General features: G+C 48.7%; 2 protein-coding genes across 6 annotated transcripts in view; one reads left to right on the plus strand and one right to left on the minus strand.

The window, feature by feature from the left end:
• PFKM (phosphofructokinase, muscle) overlaps window positions 1–15,648 on the plus strand; it is a 46,093-nt gene extending 30,445 nt beyond the window's left edge. For all 3 annotated transcript variants that reach the window (XM_027542691.1, XM_027542688.1, XM_027542690.1), the window contains 21 exons: window positions 1,132–1,205; window positions 2,025–2,102; window positions 3,743–3,932; window positions 4,152–4,317; window positions 5,025–5,069; window positions 5,478–5,586; window positions 5,701–5,796; window positions 6,030–6,122; window positions 6,662–6,787; window positions 7,893–7,957; window positions 8,525–8,588; window positions 9,324–9,473; window positions 10,530–10,600; window positions 10,928–11,015; window positions 11,105–11,257; window positions 11,741–11,905; window positions 12,831–12,892; window positions 13,156–13,267; window positions 14,570–14,669; window positions 14,749–14,854; window positions 15,096–15,648. In XM_027542691.1, coding sequence (XP_027398492.1) covers window positions 1,132–1,205; window positions 2,025–2,102; window positions 3,743–3,932; window positions 4,152–4,317; window positions 5,025–5,069; window positions 5,478–5,586; window positions 5,701–5,796; window positions 6,030–6,122; window positions 6,662–6,787; window positions 7,893–7,957; window positions 8,525–8,588; window positions 9,324–9,473; window positions 10,530–10,600; window positions 10,928–11,015; window positions 11,105–11,257; window positions 11,741–11,905; window positions 12,831–12,892; window positions 13,156–13,267; window positions 14,570–14,669; window positions 14,749–14,854; window positions 15,096–15,240 — 2,258 coding nt within the window. In that variant the 3' untranslated portion in view covers window positions 15,241–15,648. The remainder of the gene's footprint in view (window positions 1–1,131; window positions 1,206–2,024; window positions 2,103–3,742; window positions 3,933–4,151; window positions 4,318–5,024; window positions 5,070–5,477; window positions 5,587–5,700; window positions 5,797–6,029; window positions 6,123–6,661; window positions 6,788–7,892; window positions 7,958–8,524; window positions 8,589–9,323; window positions 9,474–10,529; window positions 10,601–10,927; window positions 11,016–11,104; window positions 11,258–11,740; window positions 11,906–12,830; window positions 12,893–13,155; window positions 13,268–14,569; window positions 14,670–14,748; window positions 14,855–15,095) is intronic.
• A 1,135-nt stretch (window positions 15,649–16,783) lies between these two features.
• ASB8 (ankyrin repeat and SOCS box containing 8) lies at window positions 16,784–25,310 on the minus strand. 3 transcript variants are annotated; one of them, XM_027542699.1, is made up of 4 exons: window positions 25,203–25,310; window positions 22,091–22,250; window positions 20,480–20,584; window positions 16,784–18,657 (listed from the first exon to the last, which is right to left on the minus strand). In XM_027542699.1, the coding sequence occupies exons 2-4, from the start codon at window positions 22,217–22,219 to the stop codon at window positions 18,025–18,027; spliced, it is 867 nt and encodes a 288-aa protein (XP_027398500.1). In that variant the 5' UTR covers window positions 22,220–22,250; window positions 25,203–25,310; the 3' UTR covers window positions 16,784–18,024. The 3 variants fall into 3 exon arrangements, with proteins under 3 accessions (XP_027398500.1, XP_027398499.1, XP_027398502.1); XM_027542698.1 differs by having other exon boundaries at window positions 22,091–22,254; window positions 25,203–25,306; XM_027542701.1 differs by lacking the exon at window positions 25,203–25,310 and adding an exon at window positions 25,053–25,176.
• Window positions 25,311–26,785: the final 1,475 nt, after the last annotated feature.

Consider the following 26,785-nt stretch of genomic DNA (forward strand, 5'->3'; position numbering starts at 1 on the left):
TCTAAGCCCTTCCTTACATTATAAGGTACGACAGGGTAACCAAGATGAAGATCCAGGAATGTCTCACCAGTGAGACTGCTGGGCACTAGCAATGGCATTGTTTCTACTGTGGTTGTCTGCACCACCCTGCGTTGTATGTTGTGACAGGTCAGCTCCCCCTGTACTCTTGGAAGACAGGGTTCTTGTCATTGAGCAGCTGCTAGGAGAAGGATGGTACTCACAGACGAGGATGCGGGAAAGGCTCTCCCCTCTGTTTCAGGCCTAGTTGCTTCTCCCAGTGGAAACAGTAATTTACAGCGTGCTGTTTGGGTTCGTCATACACATGCCACACACACGTCACAGGAGAAGATCAGCACGGGAGAAGGAGAGCATAGAGTCTCCACTAATTGTGCCTGCACACTTGGTCACAGCCTCTTCTGGTAGTTTGGGAGCCAGAGGATCTCATTGCGTGGTGCACACTGGAACACACACCAACGCAACAACACTAAAAAGCTGTGTATGTGTGGGGACTGGGAGGATCCACCAGCCAGTAATGGACATGCTCATGAATAACTTGCAAAGGGTCAGGTCACTGAGCCCAGAGTCATGTCTTTGTCCTGAGAAGCCTATACAAGCCAGATGCCAGATTCACTGCAGAAGACAAGGAAAAGCCTGGTGTAGCCATTGGGATTAGCATGGAGGTCAGCAGTGTTGGTTTAGACATTTCAGATTTGGATTAAAAGCTGACCTCATCCTCACTCTGTAACCTCGACCTATTTGAGCTTCAGTTTCCAAGTCTAAAATGGAGGCAACTCCCAGGTTGTGGGAAGGATTAAATGAGTTGATGATTGACAAGCATCTAGCAGCATCTAACCCCACAAAAAGCATGCAAGATGCTTATTCCCCAGGTTGCCCTGGCATGGAAACGTTTTAGGAAAGATGGAATTTTGGGAGGTTGGGGAGGTGAATGGAGGTAAGTTGTGTAATGTTAACATTGAGTGAAGTAATTCAGGGTTAATGGGGACCACAGAAGACTTGGATGAGGGGATTATAAATTCAGAGAAAAGCCTTGGAAAAAGACTGACTCAGGTCTTAGAGCCCAGGGCTACTTTTCTTAGGAGTAACTTCTCTCTGACTCTTTCCTCCTCGCAGGTATGAATGCTGCTGTCAGGGCTGTGGTTCGTGTTGGCATCTATACTGGTGCCCGTGTCTTCTTTGTCCATGAGGTTGGTTCTCTGCTCTGATCCCCATCACTCTTTGTTTTTCACTCCCTCTCCCCACCCTCTCTGCTTATCGCCTGGTTACGTGTCTAATTGCTCTTGATTCTGTGTCCCCAAGAATCACTCCTTCCCACTCTGGGCTCCAGTAATGATGGTGGGGCCCAGAGATTTGCAGACCAGATCCTCGTCTTGCCTGCTCAATTTAAAGTAAGAAGTAATTCCGCCTTCCCTTCAGCTCCCCCCAAACAGAGAGGGAAGCTGAAACAACTTAGTATTTCACATCCAGAGTCAGAGCCTCAGGAGGATGAGTCTGTTTCTGCGGTTGTCTTACTTTCCAGGGTTCTAACTCCTCCTTGCTTCCCTCTTCTCCTTTTGCACTCATCCTTTGCCCACTCTTCTTTTCTTAACGTCTGTCTCCCTTTCTTCTCTCTCGCCCTTTCTCTGAAGTGTTATCGTCTCTTTTCAAGTCACGTTTCTCTCCTTTCTCCTTCTAACATCCCCTTCTTTTTTTCCTCTTTTGCTGGTTATCAAAACCATCTGTCATCTAGTTCCCCTGGGAGGAAATGGGATGAGCCATAAATAAGAGAAATTGAGATTAAATGTTAGGAAGGGCATCCTGATGTTTCAAGAATGAGAGAAACTAGAAGAGTGTATTGGAACAACTGATGTCTCCTGCCTTGGACTGTGTTTTTCTCAGGAGCACCCAGGCATCAGTAATGGGAGGTGACTTGATTCTCAGGGAACCTCTTCCCAGGGACCCTGTCTTAATCCTGGGGGTTTGGGGGAAGCCTAGCAGAGGCTGAATGGATGTAATGTATCCTACAGGGTTATCAAGGCCTGGTAGATGGTGGAGATAACATCCGGGAAGCCACATGGGAGAGTGTCTCGATGATGCTTCAGCTGGTATGTTCCAGAGGGCTCTGTCCCCTGTTTGTGCTGTCCTTGTCTCACCCCATTTGGGTGGGGCTCATGGTTTCCTGAATTCCCTGCGATGTGGCTTAGTAGGAAGGGTTTCTATGACCAAAGAGGGGCTACATTTACCCTTTACTCTTTGCATTTAAAAACATCACCCTGGTTTCCTAGGGCAGGATGTAGGGTTCGGATGTGATCACAGGACGCTTTGTTCTTTATAGAAAGGTCATAGGTAAGATTTGAGGAGCTGGCATGTAATGGGTCCTGCTCTGGGGTCATGGGGAAGGTCAGGCCCTGAAAATAACCTCATCAGGGGACTGGAGCCAGAGCCAGAAGTAGAGCTGAAGTTTGCCAGTGCTCATGTTATGATGATGAGGTGACCTGAAACCAAACCTTTTAAGGAAGGAAGGAACTGGGATAGCCTTTTAGAGTTAAAAAAAAAAACCCTAAGATGATCTTGATTGTATCCAGAGCCCCTTTTGCTACTTTCTCTAAGTCATTCTATACCCATTTTCTGATTTACTGAAAAATCTACACATTACATTTGTGTTCTCATTCTTTACCTCAATCCCCTAAAAAAAATCCATGAGGAGAAACAATGAACAGCACTTAGTGAAGATTTAAACAGGCAATGGCACCTCCCTAAAGTAGTCTGAGAATGAGCCAAAATTCTGCATCAATACCCACGAAGGCATGGATGCCCAGAGTTCATATGATTTGTGAAAACCCTGGGTGTGCTCTCCTCTCTTGGGGTGTGTACAAGCTCCTGGGAGTTTAGGGCTTTCCCTACTCAGAGCTGTTTTTTCTGTGAACTCCTGGGTCTTGGGGGTCCTCCCACTGGCACACAGATCTCCAGGCGCAAAGGGGAAAGGACTGGCAGTGCTTGGCCCCTGCTGAAGTCACTGCTGCTGCTGCTTACATGTCTAAGATGAGAAAGATGGATATCATTTTAGAAGCCTACATATATGTGTGTATTCCCTAGGTCTCTTTAGGACGGTCACCATGACAAAGCCTTCAGTGGCATAGGCCCATCTTAACCATCTTCTAAGAGGTGTAGCAGAACGTGGGAATGTGGGAATGACCCCGCAATGCCTCAGCCAGCACCATCTCACCTTTCTTTAGAAGGGACTAGTGGGGGAAAAAAAATCTCAGTGAACTACAGGGAGGTGAAAAACAGGGAAAGTTCCATGTAGGCTCATGCAAATCAAGCTGAAAATCAAGATAAAGTGAATAACTTTGAATGCAGTCAAGCTAGCTAGGCAAATGAAATAGAAACGTATCAAAGGCAATTGAGACTCACATGTCTTCCACTAATGGCTAAGCTTGTACAATTATATGCCCTTAGACAACAGACTTAAACATCAGTATTCATGATTCTGGAGTTTGAAACTCATGTGAGTTTCATTGACCCTTTTCGTGAAGAATAAAACTTTAAAACCACACACACACACACACACACACACACACACACACACACACATACACATACATGAAGGGGCCAGTGACTCTTCAGGATGTCAGGGAACTTCCTAGGGAGCCATGTGGTGATGTTGGGATGGGGGAATCCTAGCCTGTTGAGCCCAAATTTGGCCTTGTCACCTGGGGAGCTGACTCCCACCTCTTCCCCAAAGGGAGGCACGGTGATTGGAAGCGCCCGGTGCAAGGACTTTCGGGAACGGGAAGGCCGGCTCCGAGCTGCCCACAACCTGGTGAAACGTGGGATCACCAACCTGTGTGTCATTGGGGGAGACGGCAGCCTGACTGGGGCCGACACCTTCCGCTCTGAGTGGAGTGACTTGTTGAGTGACCTCCAGAAATCAGGTGAGCGCTGCTCTGTCAGTGTGGTTTCTGCGCATGTGCACACCACGCCCCTCCTCTCACGGGAGAAAGTTGTTGCCCAGACCCAGAGGCAGTCTTTGCCCTCCTCTTTCTGCCATTGTTGACAATTGTCATGGACTGCAGCCCCTGCCCTCTCCAGGCACCTGCTCCCTGGCACTGGGGGCCTCACCCAGGGCCCCCTGCTTTGCTTCCCCTCATCAGGCAAGATTACAGCAGAGGAGGCTACCAAGTCCAGCTACCTGAACATCGTGGGGCTGGTTGGCTCAATTGACAATGACTTCTGTGGCACTGATATGACCATTGGCACCGACTCTGCCCTGCACCGGATCATAGAGATTGTAGATGCCATCACTACTACCGCTCAGAGGTGGGGGCCCAGGAGGAAGCAGCGTGGGAGGATGGAGCTGGAATAGATCAGCTGGCTGAGTACTAGAAAAGATGAAAGTGCTTGAGCTGTGATACTATTGTGATCAGTTTTCTGGGGACTAGAACACTGTTTTTAACTAAGAATTATCCCTGGAGCACTGAATTTTACTGCTCCATACCATAAGACTCGCCTCTGGCCACTGTCTACCCACACGTGTTGCTCTGCAGGCTTTAACACCTGTGGGATCTCCTAAATGACTAAGACAATTTCAGGGCCCCCCCAAACCTTTCCAGCCATATCACAGAGATCGTAGAGGCCATCATGCCACAGGTCAGATGGGAGGGACTCAGGGGAGGCAGTGCAGGAGAATGGGGATACAGAGGGGTGGCAGTCTCCCAAGGGCAATCCTGGAGGATTCCAGGTCAGTCGAGTCCTCTCTCCACTTCTTTTCCCTTTGCCCCCTCCCTTCCTGGTCCCTCCTTCCCAGACACAGTGCCTCAGTACTGACACCAGTACTGACACCATCAGGCCTGGGAAGGACACCCTGTGGCTAAAGCGATTCCCCTGGGTCTTCCAGGTCTCTCAAAAGAAGGCCCACAGCATAAACATACATTGAGGATAGGTTCCTGGGCCGCGATGTGGGTGGTGGCCCGCAGGTCTGGCCATAGGAACATCTGGACTGTGTGAGCCCTGTGTCTCTCTTGCAGCCACCAGAGGACCTTTGTGTTGGAGGTGATGGGCCGGCACTGTGGGTAAGACTGCCCCACCATCTTAACTCGTTTATTCCGTGTACAAGCAGTAGCCCTTTCCTCTTCTCCGGGGACCCGGGGGGCTCCCCGTGGGGGCGGATCAGGAGGTGTACACACTTCCCTCGGTGTGGCCACCTTTCCTCATCCGCACCCACTTCCCTTACACACTGTACACATACAGTGTGAAAGAGCAGACAGTGCTCTGAGATTGGGAGCCACTGGGGCAGGTGAGTGTGAATAGAAGGGCCTCTTGAGGGGCAGAAGCTCACTGAGCAGCTGTCTCACCCCAGGAGTGAAACAGGAGCTCCGCAGACCTTCCACCTCCAATGGCACTAGGTGGCCTTGTCGGGAATGGGGTCGTCTGGCTGCGATCTGTAGCTCCTGCCATGACACTACTGGCTCTCATCTCAGATACCTGGCCCTTGTCACTTCCCTCTCCTGTGGGGCCGACTGGGTCTTTATTCCCGAGTGTCCACCAGATGACGACTGGGAGGAACACCTTTGTCGCCGGCTCAGCGAGGTACTGGCACTTTGTCTTGCCCTTTGAAAATCCCCTTGCCCTGTTCTGCTGCAGATGGCTTTCCTGTCCATCAGTTTTATGACACTGACCGTTTTGCACTTTTTTCTCAACCAGACAAGGAACCGTGGTTCTCGTCTCAACATCATCATCGTAGCTGAGGGTGCGATTGACAAGAATGGGAAACCAATCACCTCTGAAGACATCAAAAACGTTAGTATGGATGGAGCCAGAGGGGCCGTGACACCTTACCGGCCCCAGGCCCGTTCCCCAGTAGTTTCCGAGTCTCCCCTTAGTTCTTGTGCACATCTCTCCCCAGGTGTCCGGCCCCCTGGTTTCCTCCCACCCAGGAATCATTACAAGATAAGAGGCTGAGTCATCCTTGATTTATTTGGGTCCCTGCTTGATTCCTCTCCTTGACTCTGCATCTCTCTCTGTCCCTTCAGCTGGTGGTTAAGCGTCTGGGATATGACACCCGAGTCACCGTCTTGGGGCACGTGCAGCGGGGTGGGACACCGTCGGCCTTTGACAGAATCCTGGTAAGTCATGGGGCTCTGTGGAACCCTCAACTTGCTGTCCTTCCCAGCACAGGGGCTTCAACCATTGCTCACACCGCTCCGTCACCAGCCACTGGACCGCAGTGGGCCTTGACTCATTGCCATATGCTCAAGAGTTCTCTTTTGTTGCAAAAAATGATGGGAGACGCTAGGCTTCACTAGGGTCGAATATCTTACAGCCTGAGTGAAAGATTAAGATCTAACCTTAGACACTGTTTGTACCCCCATCCTACTTTCATCAAGAAGGGACTCTTACTCAGCCCCAGTAATTCTCTTGATAACTATAGTGGATATGATTCCCTGGAACCAGGAAGAATCCTTGGGGGCTCTTCTGGCAAAAGGAGGAAGCATCATCAAGCTTTAGATGAAATGTGGGTCAGAAGGTAAAGCCCAATGAGTTCTTGGCTATAGTCCTTAAATGTGGAACTCAGCTCGTGATTTGGAAAGGGCCTTGGATGACCAGGTCCTCCAGGCTGAGACCAGAGGGGAGGCTTGGACCAGAACGGCTTTGCTTCCTGCAGGGCAGCAGGATGGGTGTGGAAGCAGTAATGGCACTTTTGGAGGGGACCCCGGACACCCCAGCCTGTGTGGTGAGCCTCTCTGGTAACCAGGCTGTGCGCCTGCCCCTCATGGAGTGTGTCCAGGTGGTGAGTAGTGACCCCAACCCACCTTCCTACTAGCCCCAGCCCCTATCCGTGTGAGATCTGAGTGGGAGAGAGAGCAGCTCCTGGGGCTGCCAAGGAGGGTGCAGGTGGGGAGGCTGTGTGCCACAGGAAGGAACATGAGGGAAAGGCACTCAGGGGGCTCTGTGCAGGAGCTGTCCCCTCTCCAAGCCTCAGTTTCCCCATCTGACAGATGTTCCTAAAGAAGATGCAGCCTGCTACATCCTACCTAATGAGACCCAATATCTCCTACAACCCACTCGCAGGAGACATGCTTCTCTCTCCAAACCTATTAAAAGCAGGGAAATATTATCAAGGTCTGGCTGGATAGCTCATCCCTCACTCTGATTTCTCTCTTGAACCATCACGAGGTTACTGATAAGTATTCACCTTGAGCATGAGTGTAAGGATTGGAGAGAAGATGTGTAAGTGGTCTGGAGGATGCTGAGTGCTCAGGAAATATGGCTCTAATTATAGAGGAATCGCTCCTTTGATACCACAGAGCAGATGCAGTGGCTGGGAGCTGAGGTGTCAGGTTGCCTCTCAGGCCTGGCTCCCCAGCTCCTGGATGCTTCTCTCTGAGACTCCGAAGTCCTAATGACTTACAGGCCAGACAAGCTCCAGCCTCGCCTGGAACTGTATCTCTGAAAGCCCCCCCAGCTAAAGCACTGGCTCACAGAGCAGAAAGCGGTGGAAGCATGGGGCAGGGATCAGACTTTCTTCCTAAGTGGTCATCTGCAGATGACCAGTCTTAATTTTCTTATTAACTTAGAGGCCACCGTGAGGCTGGAGCCCTGGGTGTAGAATGGAGGGAGATGCTGTGTTATTTGTGTGTGCTCTGCCATCCTGCACATCTTCTAGTAAATAGAGCCTAGATTTAGCCCTTTTCTTCTGCTGCTCGTTACTCAGAAAATTAAGGAAAAACACTGACGTTTCTCCTTCTGTGAAAGTGTGTCGGGGCGGGGGTGGGTGGGTCCTGGATGGGCAGGGTCCAGTCACCAGCCCAGAGCCGGGCAGAATCTCAGTGTGGGATGGGAAGGAACCCAGCTGTGTGCGGAACCCTGGCCTGAGTGTTGCCCTTCTCCCTCAGACCAAGGACGTGACCAGGGCCATGGATGAAAGGAGATTCGATGAGGCCTTGAAGCTGAGGGGCCGGTGAGGAGATGACCAGGAATTCACTAGCCACAGAAATCAGACATCAGAATGAAGCCAGAAATCGATGTAGCACAGACCCAAAATAGGAGCTTCTGTTTTCTTCTCTTCTTATTGTCTGTGCAACAGTTTCTTCCCAAAGAGAACTAATTGTGAGATGGCCAGGGGGTTTGGTTCACTCCCAGGATTCTTTCCCTGGCCTTAGCTTTTCACAGTTTGTTATTGCTGTATGTGGACCCAGCTAGATCATGAGGGTCTCTAGGCAAGGTGAGGGTGGTGCTCAGGGGTGTTTGGTAAGTTTATGGCCTCTTTATACCCACCTGCTCCCACGCCCCACCAATCCTTGCTCAGGCTCCGCTTCTGTCCTCGGAGGCTTGCCCTGTGGAACTTCAAGCTGGTTTATACCCACCCGCCCCCCGCCCCCAATCCCTGCTCAGGCTCCACTCATGTCCTTGGAAGCTTGCCCTGTGGAAGTTCATGCTGGGAACAGAACTTCAGACCAGATCCCCTTGGCTGCGGGCCTTGGGGAATGGCCTGAAAACGCCGCTGTCTCTCTCTCTCCTTTTTTAGGAGCTTCATGAACAACTGGGAGGTATACAAGCTTCTGGCTCACGTCAGACCCCCAAAGTCTAAGGTACTGGCAAGCTGCTGTCTCCCCTTGGCCCTCTTTCTCCCTCATCCTCCCATTATGAAGCGCGCCCCTCAGTCCACTCAGCCTTCAGCCTTGCTAACTTCTTTGCCTGCCTGTGTCTTCAGTGCTGAGACTCGGACACCACTAAGTTAATTTTCTCTCACCCCAGATACAAGTCTGTGTTCTTAGTGTGCCCTGGATGTCTTGAACCCAAGACCCACATCCACTTCAGGGCTGACAAGATAGCATGCAAGGAAGGGAAAAGAAGCTCACGTGTTATTTCTCTGGGCAAATCTGGAGTAATCGCATCTAAGTGCATTTGAACCATCTCTTCCATTGGTGTAGTGGTTCTTAATATTTTATCTACACTAGCATGATCTGGATTACTTATTAAACATGCATATTCCCTCCCTCCGAGGGAGATCAGATCAGGGGTGGGGCCAGGAATATGCAGGTTTAATAAGCTCCCTGGGTGGATCTGATACAACAGGTGGTCCAAGGATCCTACTTTGAGCAACACTGCTCTGGAGGGTCTCGTGTTCATTGTGCAGTGATGTCTGGGATCAGGAATCGCAGCTTTATTGATCTGTGGTGAAGACTTCTGCTTCCCTGCTGTGGGGGAGGGGCAGACTGTGCTGGCATTCCCTGGGGGAGGGATGTGCCCTCAGGACCGTGAGGGACTCGGAGGCCAGCTCCCCTCACTGACCTGTCCCCCTCCCTCTCCACTTCCTTCCGCAGAGTGGCTCCCACACCGTGGCCGTGATGAACGTGGGAGCGCCGGCCGCAGGCATGAATGCAGCCGTTCGCTCCACTGTGAGAATCGGCCTCATCCAGGGCAACCGAATGCTGGTGGTGCACGATGGCTTCGAGGGCCTGGCCAAGGGTCAGGTAGGGGGGCGCTGGCTGCAGGGCCGGGAGCAGCCGTGCAGAGGAGACGGGCAGCAGCTGGCCTGTCTGTTCCCCTGTGTTCCCCCGTCCCTCATAACCTTTTTCTTGGGGTTCAAGCAGAAGTAGATACAGGGGTCCCCCGTTTTCTGCGGGGGACACATCCCCAGTGGATACCTGAAATTGTGAGAGCACCAAACCCTATGTATAGTTGATCTTGAACAACTTGGGTTTCAACTGCGTGAGCCCACTTAAATGCAGAATTTTTCTTTTTTTAATTTGGCTGTGCCACACATCTTCCCATGATCTTAGTTCCCCATCCAGGGATTGAATCTGGGCCCATGACAGTGAAGGCGCTAAGTCCTAACTGGACCCCTAGGCAACTCCCCAGAACTTTTCAATAGCAAGCACTGTGGTACTATATGATCCAGGGTTGGTTGAACCCATGGATTCAGAGCAGTGCATGAGAGCCGGCTGTAAATTTACATGTGCATTTTTGACTTTGGAGTGTGGGCACCCACACCCCCGTGTGCTCAGGGGTCAGCTGTGTACTACATGTTTTCCCTGTACTAACAGGCAGGTCGTGTACACAGTGTGGGCCCACTGGACAAAGGGATGAGTCACGTCTTGGGTGGGATGAAGCAGAATGGTGCAAAATTTCATCACGCCACTCAGAACACACCATTTAAAACTTAGGAATTGTTTATTTCTGGAATTTTCCACTTAGGATTTTTGGGCCAAGGTTGATGATGGGTAACTGAGAGCTTGGAAAGTGGGATCACAGATAAAGGGGGAGCTACTGTATTTAATTTTAGGGCAGTGGGAAGAGGCAGGAGGCACTGAAATGAGCCCTTTGCAAACAACGTGTCTGATATAATTCTCTATCCCAGAGTTCAGCACAGGGCCCGGTGTAAGATTTGTGAGTGAGCTGTAAGGGTGGAGGACGTTCAGTGAGGTGGGAGAAGCCGGTGCCTGGCACAGCTCTGCCAAGGGGATGGGCTCAGGGCTCGGGCAGTGGTGGCAGACCATGATGCAGACCTGTGTGACCTCCCGCCGCAGATCGAGGAAGCTGGATGGAGCTACGTCGGGGGCTGGACTGGCCAAGGTGGTTCTAAACTTGGGACTAAAAGGTGAGTGGCATACCAGGATTACCTCCACCTAGTCACCCTAAAGGCAGCCCTTGCACGTGGGCATCCGTTCATTTGGTTGGGGTCCGCTGAGACCAGTGCTGTCGTCTGGGTCCTCAGAGGGCAGACGTGTCCATGCAGACATCCATTAGCAGCTCTGGCGACTCAGAGCCCCAGCATGTGTCCTTGGACAGGGTGAGAGTGGGGTATGAAGGGGGCGCAAGTTAAGAAATTATAAACACAGTGCCTTCTAACGCTCGCTTTTCTCTCCCTTGATTTTGCTGTCTCTTCCCCAAATTCTATTCCCCTCCCCTCACCCCAATCAACTAGGACTCTACCCAAGAAGAGCTTTGAACAGATCAGTGCCAACATCACGAAGTTTAATATTCAGGGCCTTGTCATTATCGGGGGCTTTGAGGTGAGCATCCCTGCCATTTCTTCCTCTCCTCCTGCCCCCGTTCCCGCCTTCTCCCCCTCATTCCTGCCCCCGTGGCTTTGTCTTTTCAGGCTTACACGGGGGGCCTGGAGCTGATGGAAGGCAGGAAGCAGTATGATGAGCTCTGCATCCCCTTCGTGGTCATCCCTGCCACGGTCTCCAACAATGTGCCCGGCTCGGACTTCAGCGTGGGGGCTGACACTGCCCTCAACACCATCTGCATGGTGAGGGTCCCCGCGGCTTCCCAGCCCCTGGCTTGGGGCTCCAGTCCCTGGACCGAGTCTGGGCTAGGAAGTGAGCACTTGATTTGTACCAGCCAAGTGACGGTGTGAGAAGAATACTTCTCAAGCTCTGAGTTTGCCCACACGCACTTAACACGTTGTGTCCATCCTCCTCGCTGTGAGTCCTCTAGCCTGGAGATGCATCTGTACTCCGCACTCCAAGTGATTTTTCATTTCTGAGGCCCTAGATCATAGTTCCCCTAGTCCAAGCACAGGAAGGGTAGGAATAGCTTCCTTCTGGGGGAGGAGGTCCACACTGCACTTGCCAGATGTGCCTGCCATCCTTGTTGGCGAGAACTGGAGGGGGCTCTGGGGCCCTGCTGGCCTAGGGGGACATAGCTCCAGAGTCGGGTGATGGTGGGGCCCAGAGAAGTGACAAGAGTCACATCCCTGACCCTGTCTTTCTCTGACGTGTTGTCTCTGCAGACGTGTGACCGCATCAAGCAGTCAGCGGCAGGCACCAAGCGCCGTGTGTTTATCATTGAAACGATGGGCGGCTACTGTGGCTACCTGGCCACCATGGCAGGCCTGGCAGCCGGGGCTGATGCTGCGTATATTTTTGAGGACCCCTTCACCATTCGAGACCTGCAGGTAGACGGCTACCCAGAGCTTGTTAGGAGGCTCTCCCTTGCCCCATTGGTCCCCATGTCCCCGTGGCGACCTAAGCTGTGAGAGCTTAAGGCAAGGACAGAGCTGATGGTCTGTGGAGTCCTCGGAAGAGCGCCAGGCAGGCGTGCTGTGGTGTGACATTCTGTATGTGGTGCCCCTCCTGTTGGAGCATTCATTTGAAGGGTGGCTGCAGCTAAGCCCTTTATGTGCCTTTTTGCATTTTATTTTCACAACAGCCATGCACGGGAGGGGTTATCTCCATATTACAGATGAGCAAGGTTCAGTGAGGTTATAAAACTTTTCTAAACTTTGAGTAGGCGGTTTAACTGATTGAAAAAGTCACATCCCCCCTACTTCAGATTTTCCTTGCTACCAAACGGACCACTAACTCCATTTTTGAGGGGATTCCCTTATGATCCTCATTTCTAAGATCTTCGTTCACTCGAACCACACAGAGGAGGTTGGCAGGTTGCGGGAACTCACTACTCCAAGGGCCCAGCCATCAGTGGAGGGTGACCCTCTCCCTCCTTCACCCCTGACTCAAAGCCTAGATGGGGGTGTTTTCTCCGCAGTGAGTCACTGCTGTCCACGAACGCCACCCATTTAGAGACCGACACCGAGGGCAGGGCTGGCTCTCTCAGGGTGGAAGAACTGAAACCCCTAGAAAGGGAGATTGGGAAGGGATGGAAAGGAGCTTCAGATTGACAGTTCCCACACTCTCTCCAGCTTTCCCTCTGCCTGCTCTGCCCAGCTCAGCTGGGTCTTCGCTTGTCTGTCTGTCGTGACCTTCTTAAAGGGATTAGGTGCAGGCCAGCCCTGAGCTGTCAGCAGCCTGCCCTCCTCGTGTGCCTCTCCCTCCTGTAGAGGCCTGCTCAGCCGGGTTTAGGATTTTCCATTTCATTTTCAGGTGAATGTGGAGCATCTGGTGCAGAAGATGAAAACGACTGTGAAGAGGGGCCTGGTGTTAAGGTACCTCGTCCCTGGCCTGCTCCTGAGTGAGGAGTAGCCTCGTCCCTGGCCTGCTCCTGAGTGCGGAGGAGCAGCAGTCAGGCTTCGGCCCTGGCCAGACCGCAGCCCTGGCTGGCGCACCCCGTGGAGTCTGTGAATACAGTGTGGGAGAGCCCGGACCCCGGGAGGAGATGGAACTGGGAGGGACAAAGCCCACAGAGCTTGGAGAAGGCAGGGGGAGGGAGAGGGCCAGCGCCAGGCACAGGCTGCCGTCTCTTCTGCAGGAACGAGAAGTGCAATGAGAACTACACCACTGACTTCATCTTCAACTTGTACTCTGAGGAGGGGAAGGGCATCTTCGACAGCAGGAAGAACGTGCTGGGCCACATGCAGCAGGTGGGGCAGACGCACCATGCTGTCACCAGAGGCCACAGAAAACCCCCACCCAGCAGCCAGAGCCTCCCAGTGGCCTCCCACCTGCTGGTGGCTGTTGGGGCCGCCACAGCACAGGCCTGCAGGCTCCGCAGTCACAGAATCACAAGTCTTTACCTTGGAAATGGCCTGAGAGATTCTGTGGTTCAGCCTCTTTATTTAGGGCAGAGTTTCTCCACCTTGGCACTCTTGCCATTTTGAGCTGGAAACTTTTTTGTGGTGGTTGTGTGGGTCGTAGGATGGCTTAGCAACACCCCAGACTCTACTCACTAGATGAGCCCTCACTGGTAGCACACCCTCCCCACTTGTGTGACTGAAAAAAGTCTCCAGATATTACCAAATGTCCCCTGGGGGGCCAGGTCATCTCCAGTTGAGAACCACTGCTTCAATGAAGGAAATGAGGCTCAGAGAGAAGTAATTTTCCCAGAGCTGCTAATCAGGCTTGAGTGAGGCCAAAATGAGCTGGCCCAGTGCTTTCCCCACACACCATGCTGCCTTCGTGGGCACCCTGTGAGATGAGTGTGGGCACCTTGCCAGAGTTGGGCTCTGTCTCCACTCACTAGGGTTTCCAGGGGAAAGTAATCTGCATCCAAGACTCACTCACAGATGCTGCTAGTGGTCTGAGACCTGCCCCATTCCAAACCTTCCCCGCTGATGCTGCATAAGTATTGACCTTTGACCTTTCTGTACCCACAGATGAATTCACATTATCTCAGTTTGAATGGGCTTATCAGCTCCTGAAGGAATGGGGTACTATTGGATAAAGTATGAAGACCTCTTTTCTGTTTTTCCTTCCTTCCCATTTTCCCACTTACTTTTGCTTTGTTCAGAGAAACCGCATCATGTTTTATATTATTCTGAGGTGCTACCAAGGCACCCAGATTAGGTCACAAGGAACACTTGTTCATCGATGGTGAGTGACAAAAGCTGCTAGGCTAGTGAAGGGCAGGGAGCTGACCGAGAGGCCAGAAAGATTAGGAGTAAATGAACAGGGTCATGCAGCCAGGGAGCTAGAAGAGGCAACTGGGAGACCAAGCATCCCCTCGTACTAATTACTCCTAGAGCTGATAAACCGCCAGACCTGCCAGCCCAGCTCGCCCTGGTGCCCTGCCCGGTTTCAGGATTTCCTTTCATAGTTAAGACTTCTGGATTCCTGTTTCTGGTTATAAACCTGAGACCCATCCTTTCATTTTTCTCTGTGTATTAGCATGTCTTTGCCACTTCATTAGAGTCCTGCCCCTTGAACTTTTATCACTCTTTTTCCAGGGTGGGAGCCCAACTCCATTCGACAGGAATTTTGCCACTAAGATGGGTGCAAAGGCTATGAACTGGATGTCAGGGAAAATCAAAGAGAGTTACCGTAATGGTAGGTGGGGTAAGAGGGTGAGCCGCTTTCCTAGAGGCCGGTTCCCAGCATAGAAGCTGACTGACTATCCCTGTTGCAGGGCGGATCTTTGCCAATTCCCCAGACTCGGGCTGTGTTCTGGGGATGCGTAAGAGGGCCCTGGTCTTCCAACCAGTGACTGAGTTGAAGGAACAGACGGATTTTGAGTGAGTACATCTGCCTCCTGGGGTGGTTCCCTCCCCAGCAGTTGCTGAGATCTGCTCTTCCCAGGCTGTTCACGTCTTCAGTCCTTTTTCCTTAGGATTAACATCTGTAGTCATACCTATTTCAGATCTGGTGCTTAGGTCCCAAATTCAGCCTCTGCTGCTCCACTTCTTCCCATAGCCTCAGATAGAAGTTGATTGGGGTGCTGAAGATTAAATCATCATCTACCTCGTTCCTCTGTAGGCACCGCATCCCCAAGGAGCAGTGGTGGCTGAAGCTGAGGCCCATCCTCAAGATCCTCGCCAAGTACGAGATTGACTTGGATACCTCAGAGCACGCCCACCTGGAGCACATCTCTCGGAAGCGGTCCGGAGAAGCTAACGTCTAGGCCTCTTTGCAAAGAGAAGAATGGATTGTCTGCTATGGTCAGCTCACCCCAACAGATCCAAGTCCGTGTATTCTCACGTGTTTCAGTGCATTTTCCATTAGGTTTCCTTTTATTCTGTAACTGCAGCCATGGTCAGCTCTAGCCAGGGAGCTGGGGCAGGGGCCGTAAGTGGAAGCTCCCTGTATGTAGAATTTCTCCTGACTTCTACCCCAGCTTCCTGTGTCACACAAGGCTGGACTCCTCTAGTACCACTGCTCGATTTCAGTTACTCGGTTAGAATTTTCCTAAAAATAAGCTTTATTTATTTGTGATAATAGAGTCATGGTTCCTCTACTACTATTATGACAGTGACACACCATAACTACACTAATAAATGCCAACTGGTCACTGTGCTTTGGCTTCTCCTCTTACCATCTTCACAAGTGCATTCTTGTCAGCCCCAAGCAATGGACTCTGCCCAGACGGACACCCGGGAAAAGGCAGCCCATGTGCTAACTCCGTGTACTTCGATTCTTGGGTTCTCTTGACTCTGTACGCAGGGTCCCAGAACACAGGACACCATCCTCACCCTCATCCCACAAGCAGTCCCTCCCTCATCCTCTGTAGCCAAGGACACTCCCATCTTCCCTAAGCATAAAGTTATGTTCTACCTCTTGGTCATACACCCATTACCCAGCTTTGCTTTTTTTCCAGCCATTCCCTAATCTCTACTCCGACAACCCAGGGTTCTTCCTTCTCAACTTTTCCCCCTGTGCTCCTTTCTGGATGAAAGCCAGACTCCATCTCGGTGGGGTGACATGCCTGGAAAACAGAGACATTCAATTCTGGACCTAGTTTGGTGGGTTGGTTGAAATGCTGCTTTGGAAAACCATGAGTTCTTGGTCAGCTCAGTTTGTTTTCTGTTCCCACACTTCCTCATTAGCAAGCACCCATGTAATACAGCTGTAATTGCATCTGCATACTGTGCCCTGAACTGATGGGATGCTGCCCTGTCAATGAGAGGCTTGAGATTAGAGTCCAAGAATCAGATCCTGGCTCTTGGCACAAGCATACATATCTCTCCCACTAACACAGCTTCCTCACTTGCTTGCTGAAGCAGGAAGGAGGTTTGGGGTTTTCCAAGGAACAGAGGAAAGGACTGTCTGCTACTGCTGCTGCTAAGTCGCTTTAGTCGTGTCCGACTCTATGCGACCCCATAGACGGCAGCCCACCAGGCTCCCCTGTCCCTGGGATTCTCCAGGCAAGAACACTGGAGTGGGTAAAGGACTGTCTAGTACTTCAGTTTTGCTGGCTATCCAAAGTATATAACTGCTACCCCCTAGAAACAGTTCTAAAAAATGACCGAGAAGTCTTGTCAGAGTCCAACATTAATTAAAGCAGCCAAATGTTCTCTGTACAGTTCTTTAAGGGGAAGAGAAATTAATAAATATCAAGCACCATTATCACTGATTCTTCAAAACAGCCTATGCAGGTGGTGTGACAGCCTCAGAGATGACACTGGGACTCGGGACGATGATGTAACGAAAAGTAGGAACAGTCGAAATTTCCAAACTTGCTTTTAGACCTTTTTATTTCCTTTTTTTTCCGTACGTGAGCAAAAAACACCAATAACAAAAGGACAAAAGCAGACATACTTTTTCAAATTAGCTGTGTCAGCAGATTCTGTTCATTTTTATTTATAGTTCCCAATCAGTTAAAAAAAAAAAAGTCTTTCACATTTGCATAAGGTCATCTAGAATCAACAACTTGATCTAGCTTAGGAACATGAAGAGTACCTAGACTAAGTATTGTTCACAAAAAAAGATCTCTTTTGGGAAGGTGGGTCATCTCAGAGGAAGCTCTTAAGAGTGCTCTTCCCCCACTCCCTAACTCCACCTACACCACCAATGTCTTTTTGTGTAGATCAGTAAAAAGCAAAGTTTCCAAAACAACTGAAAACAAACTCCAAACTCTTAGCAGAGTGAATGAAAGACGCATGAGAAAAGGCAGCCCAGCCCACGTCCTCCCCTGCTAGAGCAGACACCTCCCTCTATGGTGGGCGCAGCAAGAGCCGGCCAAGCCCACTGGCTGTCAGGAAGAGAAAGAACTGCATTCGAAGAAAAGTTCTTAGGACTGCTTAGAACCTCCTATCTCCTACTATATGGACAGCAGCAAGATAATCTTTCTAAAATAACATTGCTGAACTACTGTAAGCCTTGGGCACACTCATGGAAAAGGAGCAAAAACTGCCCTTCCCTTTAGTGGTAAGAAGGGGCCAGTCCCTTTTGAATGCCCAGGGATAATTCTAGGGACATCTGGCCCAGTTCTGAACCTGTGCACCATCTGAGGCGGTAGTATCTTCATCTTTGGGCTGCAGCTGTTAGCTGGAATTTTCTTAAACTTCTTCACAGATCAATTAAAATGTTTCTAGAGGGATTCTTCCGAAAGTTAATCATGTTCCCAAAGGCAAACCAAACGCACATGCTAAAAGTACTCTTCATCTGCCCAGAGAAATTCAGTCTCACTGTTGATTTCTTTCCCTAATGAGGGTTGGGGAGACCTCTTCCTTTGCAGGGTGCAATATAAAAGGCCCAGTAAGCAAGAAACAGAAACAAAAGTGAGGGACATTTTTTTGTTTGTTTGCTTGGTTTGGGGAGGGGAGGTGATGTGAAGGTTACTGTTGTGACATGTTGCCTTGAAATATAAACCACACAACAGGAACAACTGCTTTTCCTGTTTTCCAAGACAGACGGTGCTACAGGGCAAAACCTTACGCAGAGTTGCCGGCCTGACGTCTCCTCCAGGCTATTCTATGAGTAACAGGTATTCCTTCAGAGAAGCTGGCAGAGGCAGGCCCTTGACGGCATCTGGCAGATACTGGAGTCCCAGGCTCCGGCGCACAGCATAGCGAGAAAGTGTTTTTAGAGTCCCTGGGGCTGAGCATAGAACAGTCAGCTTTTCACACAGCTGCTGGTCTTTGGCCACTTCTCGTGGCATGGTGCCATTTTTCCTTAATTCAAAGTGTCCAACAGCTCTGTGGAGGAGCTCAAAGCAAGAGTCCTCTTTCTCTGTCCCAAGTCCCCTGACTAGCAGAGCCACCAGGCGGGAGATGGGCGTCTGGCCTTTTAAGTTGATGACTCTGACCTCTGCACCATAATCAAGAAGGATGCTGACGCTCTCAAGATTTCCCTTCATGGCAGCCCAGCTAAGCGGGGTGTCATTGTTGTAATCCAGGGCGTTGACAGAGGCCCCGCTCTCTAGGAGGGCCCGCACACACTCAGCATTGTTCTTAAAGGCTGCCCAGTGAAGTGGGGTGTCTCGGTTACCATCCAGTGCATTGGGGTTTGCACCATACTCCAACAGGACCTCCACACAAGCCTCATCTTTCTCAGCTGCATAGTGGAGGGCTGTTCGGTTGTAACCATCCAGGGCATTCACCTGTGAAGAGGGAGTGACTATATTACAGTGTATGGACGATGGGCGGGCAAAGAGGCTTGCATGTGCCTAGCCACTGTCTTTGCTATGTAATTTTCTGAACATGCAGGTCAACAAGCAATTCCCAGGGAGTTGTGCTCAGGATGGAGCTGAGGGGCAAGTAGGAAAACAATAGTCCCCAGACAACCAACACTCTTTATTATGTCCACTGGTTAACTGGCCTGTATCATCTAGGATTTTGCTGCCACATTCTTATTTATTGTTCCCTAGGACCTCTACCACACAGTAAGGGAGAAGAAACAGAAGAAGTCTAAGTACTTGTAACTACTCTGAAAGACATTTATTGGAAGGCAGCTTGAACATACTGGCCAGAGTAAAGGTTCTGGATTATTCTACTTATCCTGACTCACTCTGTATCCTGTGGCTAATGGCAACCAGACTGAAAAATAATGAAGTCAAGTTTCTGTCCATGTAGCTCTGCTGTGTTTTTTAACCACACAGAGCAGCTCAGAACTATTTATCCAAGTCAGCCCCCTGCAAACGTATTTTGTGGGGCCATGAGAGAATCTGGAGGAAAGCATGCCAAGGAAAGAGCACAAATCCTCTGATGCTGAAAAGCTGCTGGCTTGCTACTCAGCATCTCCTATAATATTTGGAGGCTACAAAGATTTCATTTAAATCCTAGGTTTAAATAGTGAATTTTCTCCCCCATAAAATGCACTTAAAAAACCCCACCCCTGAAATATTTAATCTTCAATCTTCTATTTAGCTAAAAACTGCCCCCTCACCCTGGGGATAGTCTCACTTTCATCATTGCTATTAATCACTGCCTTTCACTTCAGGGTCACTCACAAAAGTTACAGGATAGTTCATGACAGGCAGAGAACAGCATGGTTGTGTGGAGGTGGGGACCTAGAGCAGGCTTACCCACCAGCATGTCTGGGGCCTGCACACCTGCTTCATGGCATCTTTAATCAAATGACTGCCTCAACCTGTGCACCCTGAAGATGCCACAAAAGTTGTCAAAACTGCTACTTTATTTATTTAACAGGCACTCGTTTAGTATAATAATTACTACATGCCAGTGTTCTAAACAGTTTCAACCTTATGAAGAATACACCATTTATCATCCTTATTTTATAGATGGGGAAGCTGATGCAAAGAAAGGTTAAGTAACCTGTTCAACATCACAAAGCTGGAAATGACAGCTGGAATTCAAATCCATGAAGTCTGGGTTCAGACTCTCTCTTCTTTTATTCATTATACTACGCTGCTTCTTGCTAATGCCAATAAAAGTTAATCTATGTTTTTTTGTTTTTTTTTTTTTAATGTTAAGATACATTAGAAAGACGGTAACAAGATATGGTAAAACAGAAAAAAATGAATGGGCAGAAAGAGCACAAGTAGCTCAATCCTGAGGAAGGGACTGACCCACTGACTTATTTTCCAGTGACAGGCATGTGAGAAGTGCACGCTGGTGGCAAGTCTCAAGTGGTTTAGATTGAATCAGGGTTGAGGGGACTGAACAATCAAAAGAGGATTAAATAGAAATATAAACAATCCCAGAAGGAAGGCTGGGAGATTAACGGGAGATAAAAATTACCTCTTCCCAGAGCCATGGTCAGTGTATGAAAGAAAGGCAACGGAATGAAGTACTTTGGATGATTTACCATTACATTTTGTTTGAATATTGGCCACACCAAAGTTACCTAGAAGGTGGGAGCAAGAAGGTGGGAAGAGATAGGAAAAGAGACAAAACATTTTAAGGAAGTGTGAAGCCCAAGTTTTAGTGAATCACTGATGTGACAGTGTTAAAAAACATTACCTCAGCTCCCTTTTCCAGCAGTAACTCCACACAGTCCGCATCGGACACCATGCAGGCACAGTGCAAGGGCTTCAGCGTGCCGTGGGTACAGTTCACATCTGCTCCCTAGGGACAGAAGGAAACTTCAACTGGTGTGCTCAGCTCTGGCTCACCATGCAGGACAAGACTCAGATCAATGTCTGGGGTGGGGGTGGGGAAGGGCTCTAGCTCTGACTGTATTGTAAATATACGGCCAGCCCCAGTGCCTATTCCTATTAATTAAATGAAATTACAATGCCAATATCCAAACCAATACACTGAATGCGACCAATACACTGAATGCACTGAAGATGAATGAAAGGAACTGTCGATGCCTTAGATCAAGTCATTGAGTTTCTCCACAAGTTAGCCTGAAAGATGGCCACGGGGATGGACATCACTAAGGACATAACCTTGCATGTAAAAGCAGTAGAACCTTATCACCAGGCAGGAAAGCTGGAAAAGCAATAGACTTTCTCTGGCTACCGTGCTCTGAAAAAGTCAGGAATGCATCTTTCAGAGAGAAGCCAGGAGAACTGGCATGCTCTTCTTGCCATCTGACAGATGACCGTCACTAACAGTAAGGTCATCTTAATGTTATGTCTTTGTTTATAAACGTATATAGCATATACTTATAAACTAAGTGGCCCCTTGGTATCAGCATTCTCTGCCACCTAGCCCCCACTGGTACTTCTGTTTCATATCTGATGAAGGAGCTGGAGATACGACGGTCTGACCAAAGTCACAGAATGACTCAGCAGCAGAGCTGGAATTAGAATGTGAGAAAGTTTCTACTGCTGAGTCTTCTGATACCACTTTTGCTAAGAACAAGCTAATGCTGTCTGACTTTTCTTCTCACAGCTGTGCCACACAACTCTGAAGTAGCTACAGAGCTCTAGGCTGTAACCAGGATTCTAGAGCTGTTCAAAAGAATGTATAGAAGTAGCCATCTGGATACATTCTCTAGAGATAAAAAACAATTACCCTGTAACTTCTCTTCAACAGGAATAATATACAGAAAAGCATCAACGCCCTTCCAGGATACTAGCTATTTAAGAGAAGTACAGAATAGTACTGGTTAGATAGCAGACAGTTAAAGTGTTTCCTTAAGTCAAAAATTACCATGCATTTTAGGGATTAATAATCTCTATAGAACTGTAAGTGGTAGCTGTTGTTAGGATAGAAGGCCAGTGATATCCCTCCATGTAATTATTATTATAAACTACAACGGTTTGAAAACCACTAATGCTTTGCTTTCCTCCTTCTTCCCTTAGCGTAACATGTGTAGAAGAGTTTGAGCTTGCTGAATCCCATATGCCCATACCCAGAGAGAGATTTCACAAAGAGCATGAAACTAGGGTTATCTAGAACATAATTCCCAAAGAAAAATATCATTTGCACAAAGTGAAAGGCAGAAGAGGGAGAAGCAAAACATATGTTAATGGTTAATACACTTTAGAATATTGTAAAAACTGTAAAAACTCCATGATCTTGTGTTGAGTCAGAGCTGCAAATCTGTAATCCATTAGGATTCCCCAGGAACTTTCCCACCTCACCTCCCCAAGGACTCCTGCGTCAGCCCAGTACACTCACCCCTCTGATGAGGTCCTCTACATTGTCGTGTGGGAAGGAGCGAATGGCAGCGATTGTTCGGATTAAGCGCTCTGAGAGAGAGTATTTGCTCTGAATGCTCTGCATAATATACCACATACTGGAACTCATCAAGGCTCAGAGTACGTTCACATGCTCCAAACTGCCTGAAACAAAGATGTTTTAGGCATACACAATACCACTGAGCACACCTGTCCTTAGGGTTACGGGGTTCTCCAAGGCCTTCCCACTAGTAAAACCAGATTTCAAAGAGTCAGTGACTCATTAATCCCATTTTTCCTAATCACAAGAAGGAGAATATGATAGTTGCTGAGGGAGCTGGGTAAACTGGACTAAAGGATTCTGACCCTGGGAACCCCGGCTCTACTCTCTGACCTCATCTAGCACAGGACTTCCCCAAATGCTCCAAGCTCCCCATGGAGCTCCTTATGGTTTAAAAAAGACCAAGCCAGGAAAGGGATTCCTGTAAAGGCCAAGGATTTCACAAAACATCTGTTTTCCTCCTCTGAACTATGTGGTCTTTATTATCAGCACCCCCTTTAGGTTACTTGTTACATTTGACCTTGCAGTATAGTTATGTTCATACTGTTTTTCCATCTAAACTGTAATCAATTGGGAGGCAAGGTTCTCCTCTTCTACTTCTTTAGACCATCTCAGGCCAGCCAGAGTCTCACAAAAAGTAGCTATTTAATAAATACTGGTTGATTGACTAAAGGGTATAGGAGTGATTATTACCTGTGAGAAGAAACAGAACAAATGCATTTATGTTAATGGTGACAAGCCATCTGTGAAATAGTTTAAAATGGCAAAGAAAAAATGAGAAGTTTTTGAGGTGAAATTCTAAAATAAGGAAGGAATGCCAAAGTATAATTACTCTGGGGTCATCTATATAAAATTAGGAAAAAAGTTTAAAAGTTCTGACTAATGATATATGTTTGCAGTTGCAGGAAAACAAGCAGATTTAAGAGTGAAAAAATGAATTAAAAAATTTAATAATTGGCCATTTGTGACAACTGAGAAGTAGACCTGAGTTCTGTGTTGGAAGAAGAAAATAAAGCAATATTGGCTCAGACAATAAAGAATTTGCAGGTCTGGAACATCCCCTGGAGAAGGGAGCGGCAACCCACTCCAGTATTCTTGTCTAGAGAATTCCATGGACCTGGTGGGCTACAGTCCATGGGGTCATAAAGAGTCAGACACAATTGAGTGACTAAACACAACACAATCAAAACAATACTTAAATTCAACTATAATAAAAAGTTTTGGCTCTCTAAGAGCCATATACCAGTTGGGGAACATTTAAGATTACAGCAAAGAAGGCAGAGCATTTCTATGAAAAAGCGTATATCAAAAACTGTAAAGAAAGCATGGTATGCTCTCTAGGTGTAACCATTTAGGAATCCAGGATCCTATCAAACCACAAGCTCCCTGCCAGTAAATACAGTGTTATTTTTAATAGTGCCTGGCACACAGCAGGTTCTCAATATTTGTTGAATCAATGTAAAGCTTATTACTTAGGACCCTAGAAAAATTTAAGACTTACAGTAATTAGACATCTTATGCACATGATGATTACTAAGGGAAAAACACTAAAATTATTTTGGTCATTTCAAATGATGTAACTTTTGTGATGGACTCTCCCCTTATACATTATGTAGTAATACTATAAACTCTTCCATTTTGCTACTGGGTAGCCATTTATCTGTTTAAAATATATATAGTATTAATTAATGGAAGTTAAAAATCAACCTTTGGCCACCTCATGTGAAGAGTTGACTCACTGGAAAAGACTCTGATGCTGGGAGGGATTGGGGGCAGGAGGAGAAGGGGACGACAGAGGATGAGCTGGCTGGATGGCATCACTGACTCGATGGACGTGAGTCTGAGTGAACTCTGGGAGTTGGTGATGGACAGGGAGGCCTGGCCTGCTACAGTCAATGGGGTCACAAAGAGTCGGACACAACTGAGCGACTGAACTGAACTGAAAAATCAATTCATAGGTATCAATGATTCAAATTAGGGTATTCTCCCTACTTTATTAAGAACAAAGCTTATTTATTCTTAATAAGCTTACACACTTGTTTATATGCCTCTGAAAATTTCCAAATAGTTTAGACTTGGAATACGTTTTAATCTTTGCAACAGCCACGAAACTCCTCGAGACAAGAGTCTGTATCTTACACTTCATTGTTGCAAGGAAAAAGGGGAAAAGGTACAGACACATTTGAGTCAGCGATTCCAAGAACAAAAAGAGCATCCAAAGTGGAAGGCTTAGCCCAAAGTGGTTCTGTTAACCATTTCTGGGTCAAGATAATCTGAAAAAAAAAAAAAAAAAGACTAGACCCTTGCAATCATTTTCGGAGCTTTCTTGGACTCCAGGCTAAGAAATCCTAACTGAGAATACAACCACTAGTCCTCTGCGGCTGCCTCAAAGCTCCTGCTGAAGAGTGAAACTTCGGGGCACATTGACAACATTCACTGTCAGGAAGGATCACGAAATCTAGACTCGACATATCGCCAGACAGCAGCCTGTCCACGGTTTGACCCTCTGTGGCCCCTTTCCTCTGCTGGAGCAGAAAGCTCCCTCTCTCCCATTTTCTTCCACTTCGGATCCGAAGAAAACACCAAGGGGTTTTTCTTAATGCGAAGCTAGAAGCAAAGGAGGGGAGAGGCGACATTCAGCAGCTCTGGTGCTAGGGAGGCCGGGCTTTCGCCCACAGGCTGGGACGCCCGCGACCCGGCCAGGCGCGCCCCCGCCCCACCGCACCAGCTGAGGGGGCTCGCGGCAGCTAGGTCTAGCCGAGTCTAGGGGACGGAGGGCGAAGACGTGTGGTGTCACTTTCCGCACGGGCTCCGCAAAGACCACAGCAATCCCAGGAGGTCTCGCGGGGCCGGTACTGAAATGGGGGGTCACGAAATCTCCCGGGGAGCCCCAAAGGCGTACCAATCCTCGCCCCGATCTCCTTAAAGCCCGGGACGAGATCCCAGCCTCGAAGGCTGGCAGATCGTGAGCGGGGAGTGGAAGTGCTACTGGGCGTGGTGCCCGAGGTTAGGTACCAGACTGCAGATATTCCTGCCGCGGGGCGACACTCACCGAACCGTGGAGCTGACCTGGGTGGTGAAAGCGGCTGTCAAGGCGTGACCCGGAAGCAGAAGTTGTCTCCCGCGGGCTGCTCTGTTTACAGGTTGGACGACTGGGATGCGCGCCTGCGCACCGACCACCGTCCGAAGGCGGAACGCGCCTGCGTAGACGTGCGAAGCCGCTTCCGTCTAACCGGGGTTTAATCAGTTTACTTTCTAGCCGCGGCAAAGGCTTTTGCGCAGGCGCAATGTGGCGCTTTCGGCAGCAGCTGCGGGGCTCGGTCTGTGGCGGTGGTGGGCAAGGAGCTCATCGGCTGCTGGCTGTTGGCCCGACTCTGGCGGGTGTTGTGCCTACGTGGACCAGGCTTGCAACAAGTTCATCCGAACCCTCCTCTGCGTCCTACTGTCCCCATCTGATAATCGGACCTGAACACCCCTTTTCCAGATTATTCCCAAACTTGGGACACTGATTCTATTGGTTTGGAGACTAAGCTGTTAGTGAGAAGTATCTTTGGCAAATAAGAGACTTCCAGCATTTTTCATAAAATATTGGAACGCATTTATGCTTCTGCGAGCATTGTCCACTCTCTATATTAAAGATAAACAAGCACTCGAGGAGTACTAGTCCAAATGTTGAGGGCTGAAAAAAGATGTACATGCTTAACATTAACCTTTCCCAACCAGAGATGCTGACACCTCCGAGTGAAGAATTTTCCGTGCAAAACAAACATTTCAAAGCCAGCGGCACGTAGTGGTCCATGCACAGAGTGAAGCAGACCACACAGGCAGACTAAGTGCTATATCTACCCTTCAGCCACTCCCCAAAGCTTGCTCAGAGAAACAGTACTTTACCAGTTTGAGAGTGAAGTAGGGCCCAGAAAGTTCTGTTTATCGGTGAGGAAATGGCGAACTGGAAAGGTTCAGCGAGGCTCCTGAGTTCCAAACTCAAAAATAATTTTTCTGGGCAGGAATGTGTCCCCCACCTCCTACCACTCTGCTATGGTGAGACAGTTAAGTTTTTCAAAAGGAGATGAAACCTAGATTTAAAAAATGTGAATTGCAAATGTTGGCAATATTTGTTTTAAAGAAAAGTTTTAGAGGGAACATTCAACTTGCAAGCCACCAATTCCAGACTCTGGGACTAAAGGCTGCTTTGGTCATGGGGTCGCAAAGAGTCAGACATGACTGAGCGACTCAACTGAACTGAAGCAACTTAACATGGACTGTAGCCCACCAGGCTCCTCTGTCCATGGAGATTCTCCAGGAGAGAATACTGGAGAAGGAGAGTGTTGCCATGCCCTGCTCCAGGGGATCTTCCCAACCCAGAGATCAAACCCGAGTCTCTTATGTCTCCTGCATTGGCAGGTGTGTATTAATCTGACCCGTGAAACCTTAATTATAAGATGGCAAAATCTATATAGTTTCTGTTCCATTTTTGTCTTTTTTTTAAAAATAGTTTTACCTACTTTCCAAAACAGGATAAAGTCTGCTGTTTCCAAGCTTTCATTTTTAAATGTTATTTGTATTATGAAAATGATCAAGCATACAAAAAAGCTAAGTCGAATAGAATGATGAACTCTTTATAGCATTACCTAT

This window comes from Bos indicus x Bos taurus, chromosome 5 (assembly GCF_003369695.1).
Source record: "Bos indicus x Bos taurus breed Angus x Brahman F1 hybrid chromosome 5, Bos_hybrid_MaternalHap_v2.0, whole genome shotgun sequence".
NCBI lineage: Eukaryota > Metazoa > Chordata > Mammalia > Artiodactyla > Bovidae > Bos > Bos indicus x Bos taurus.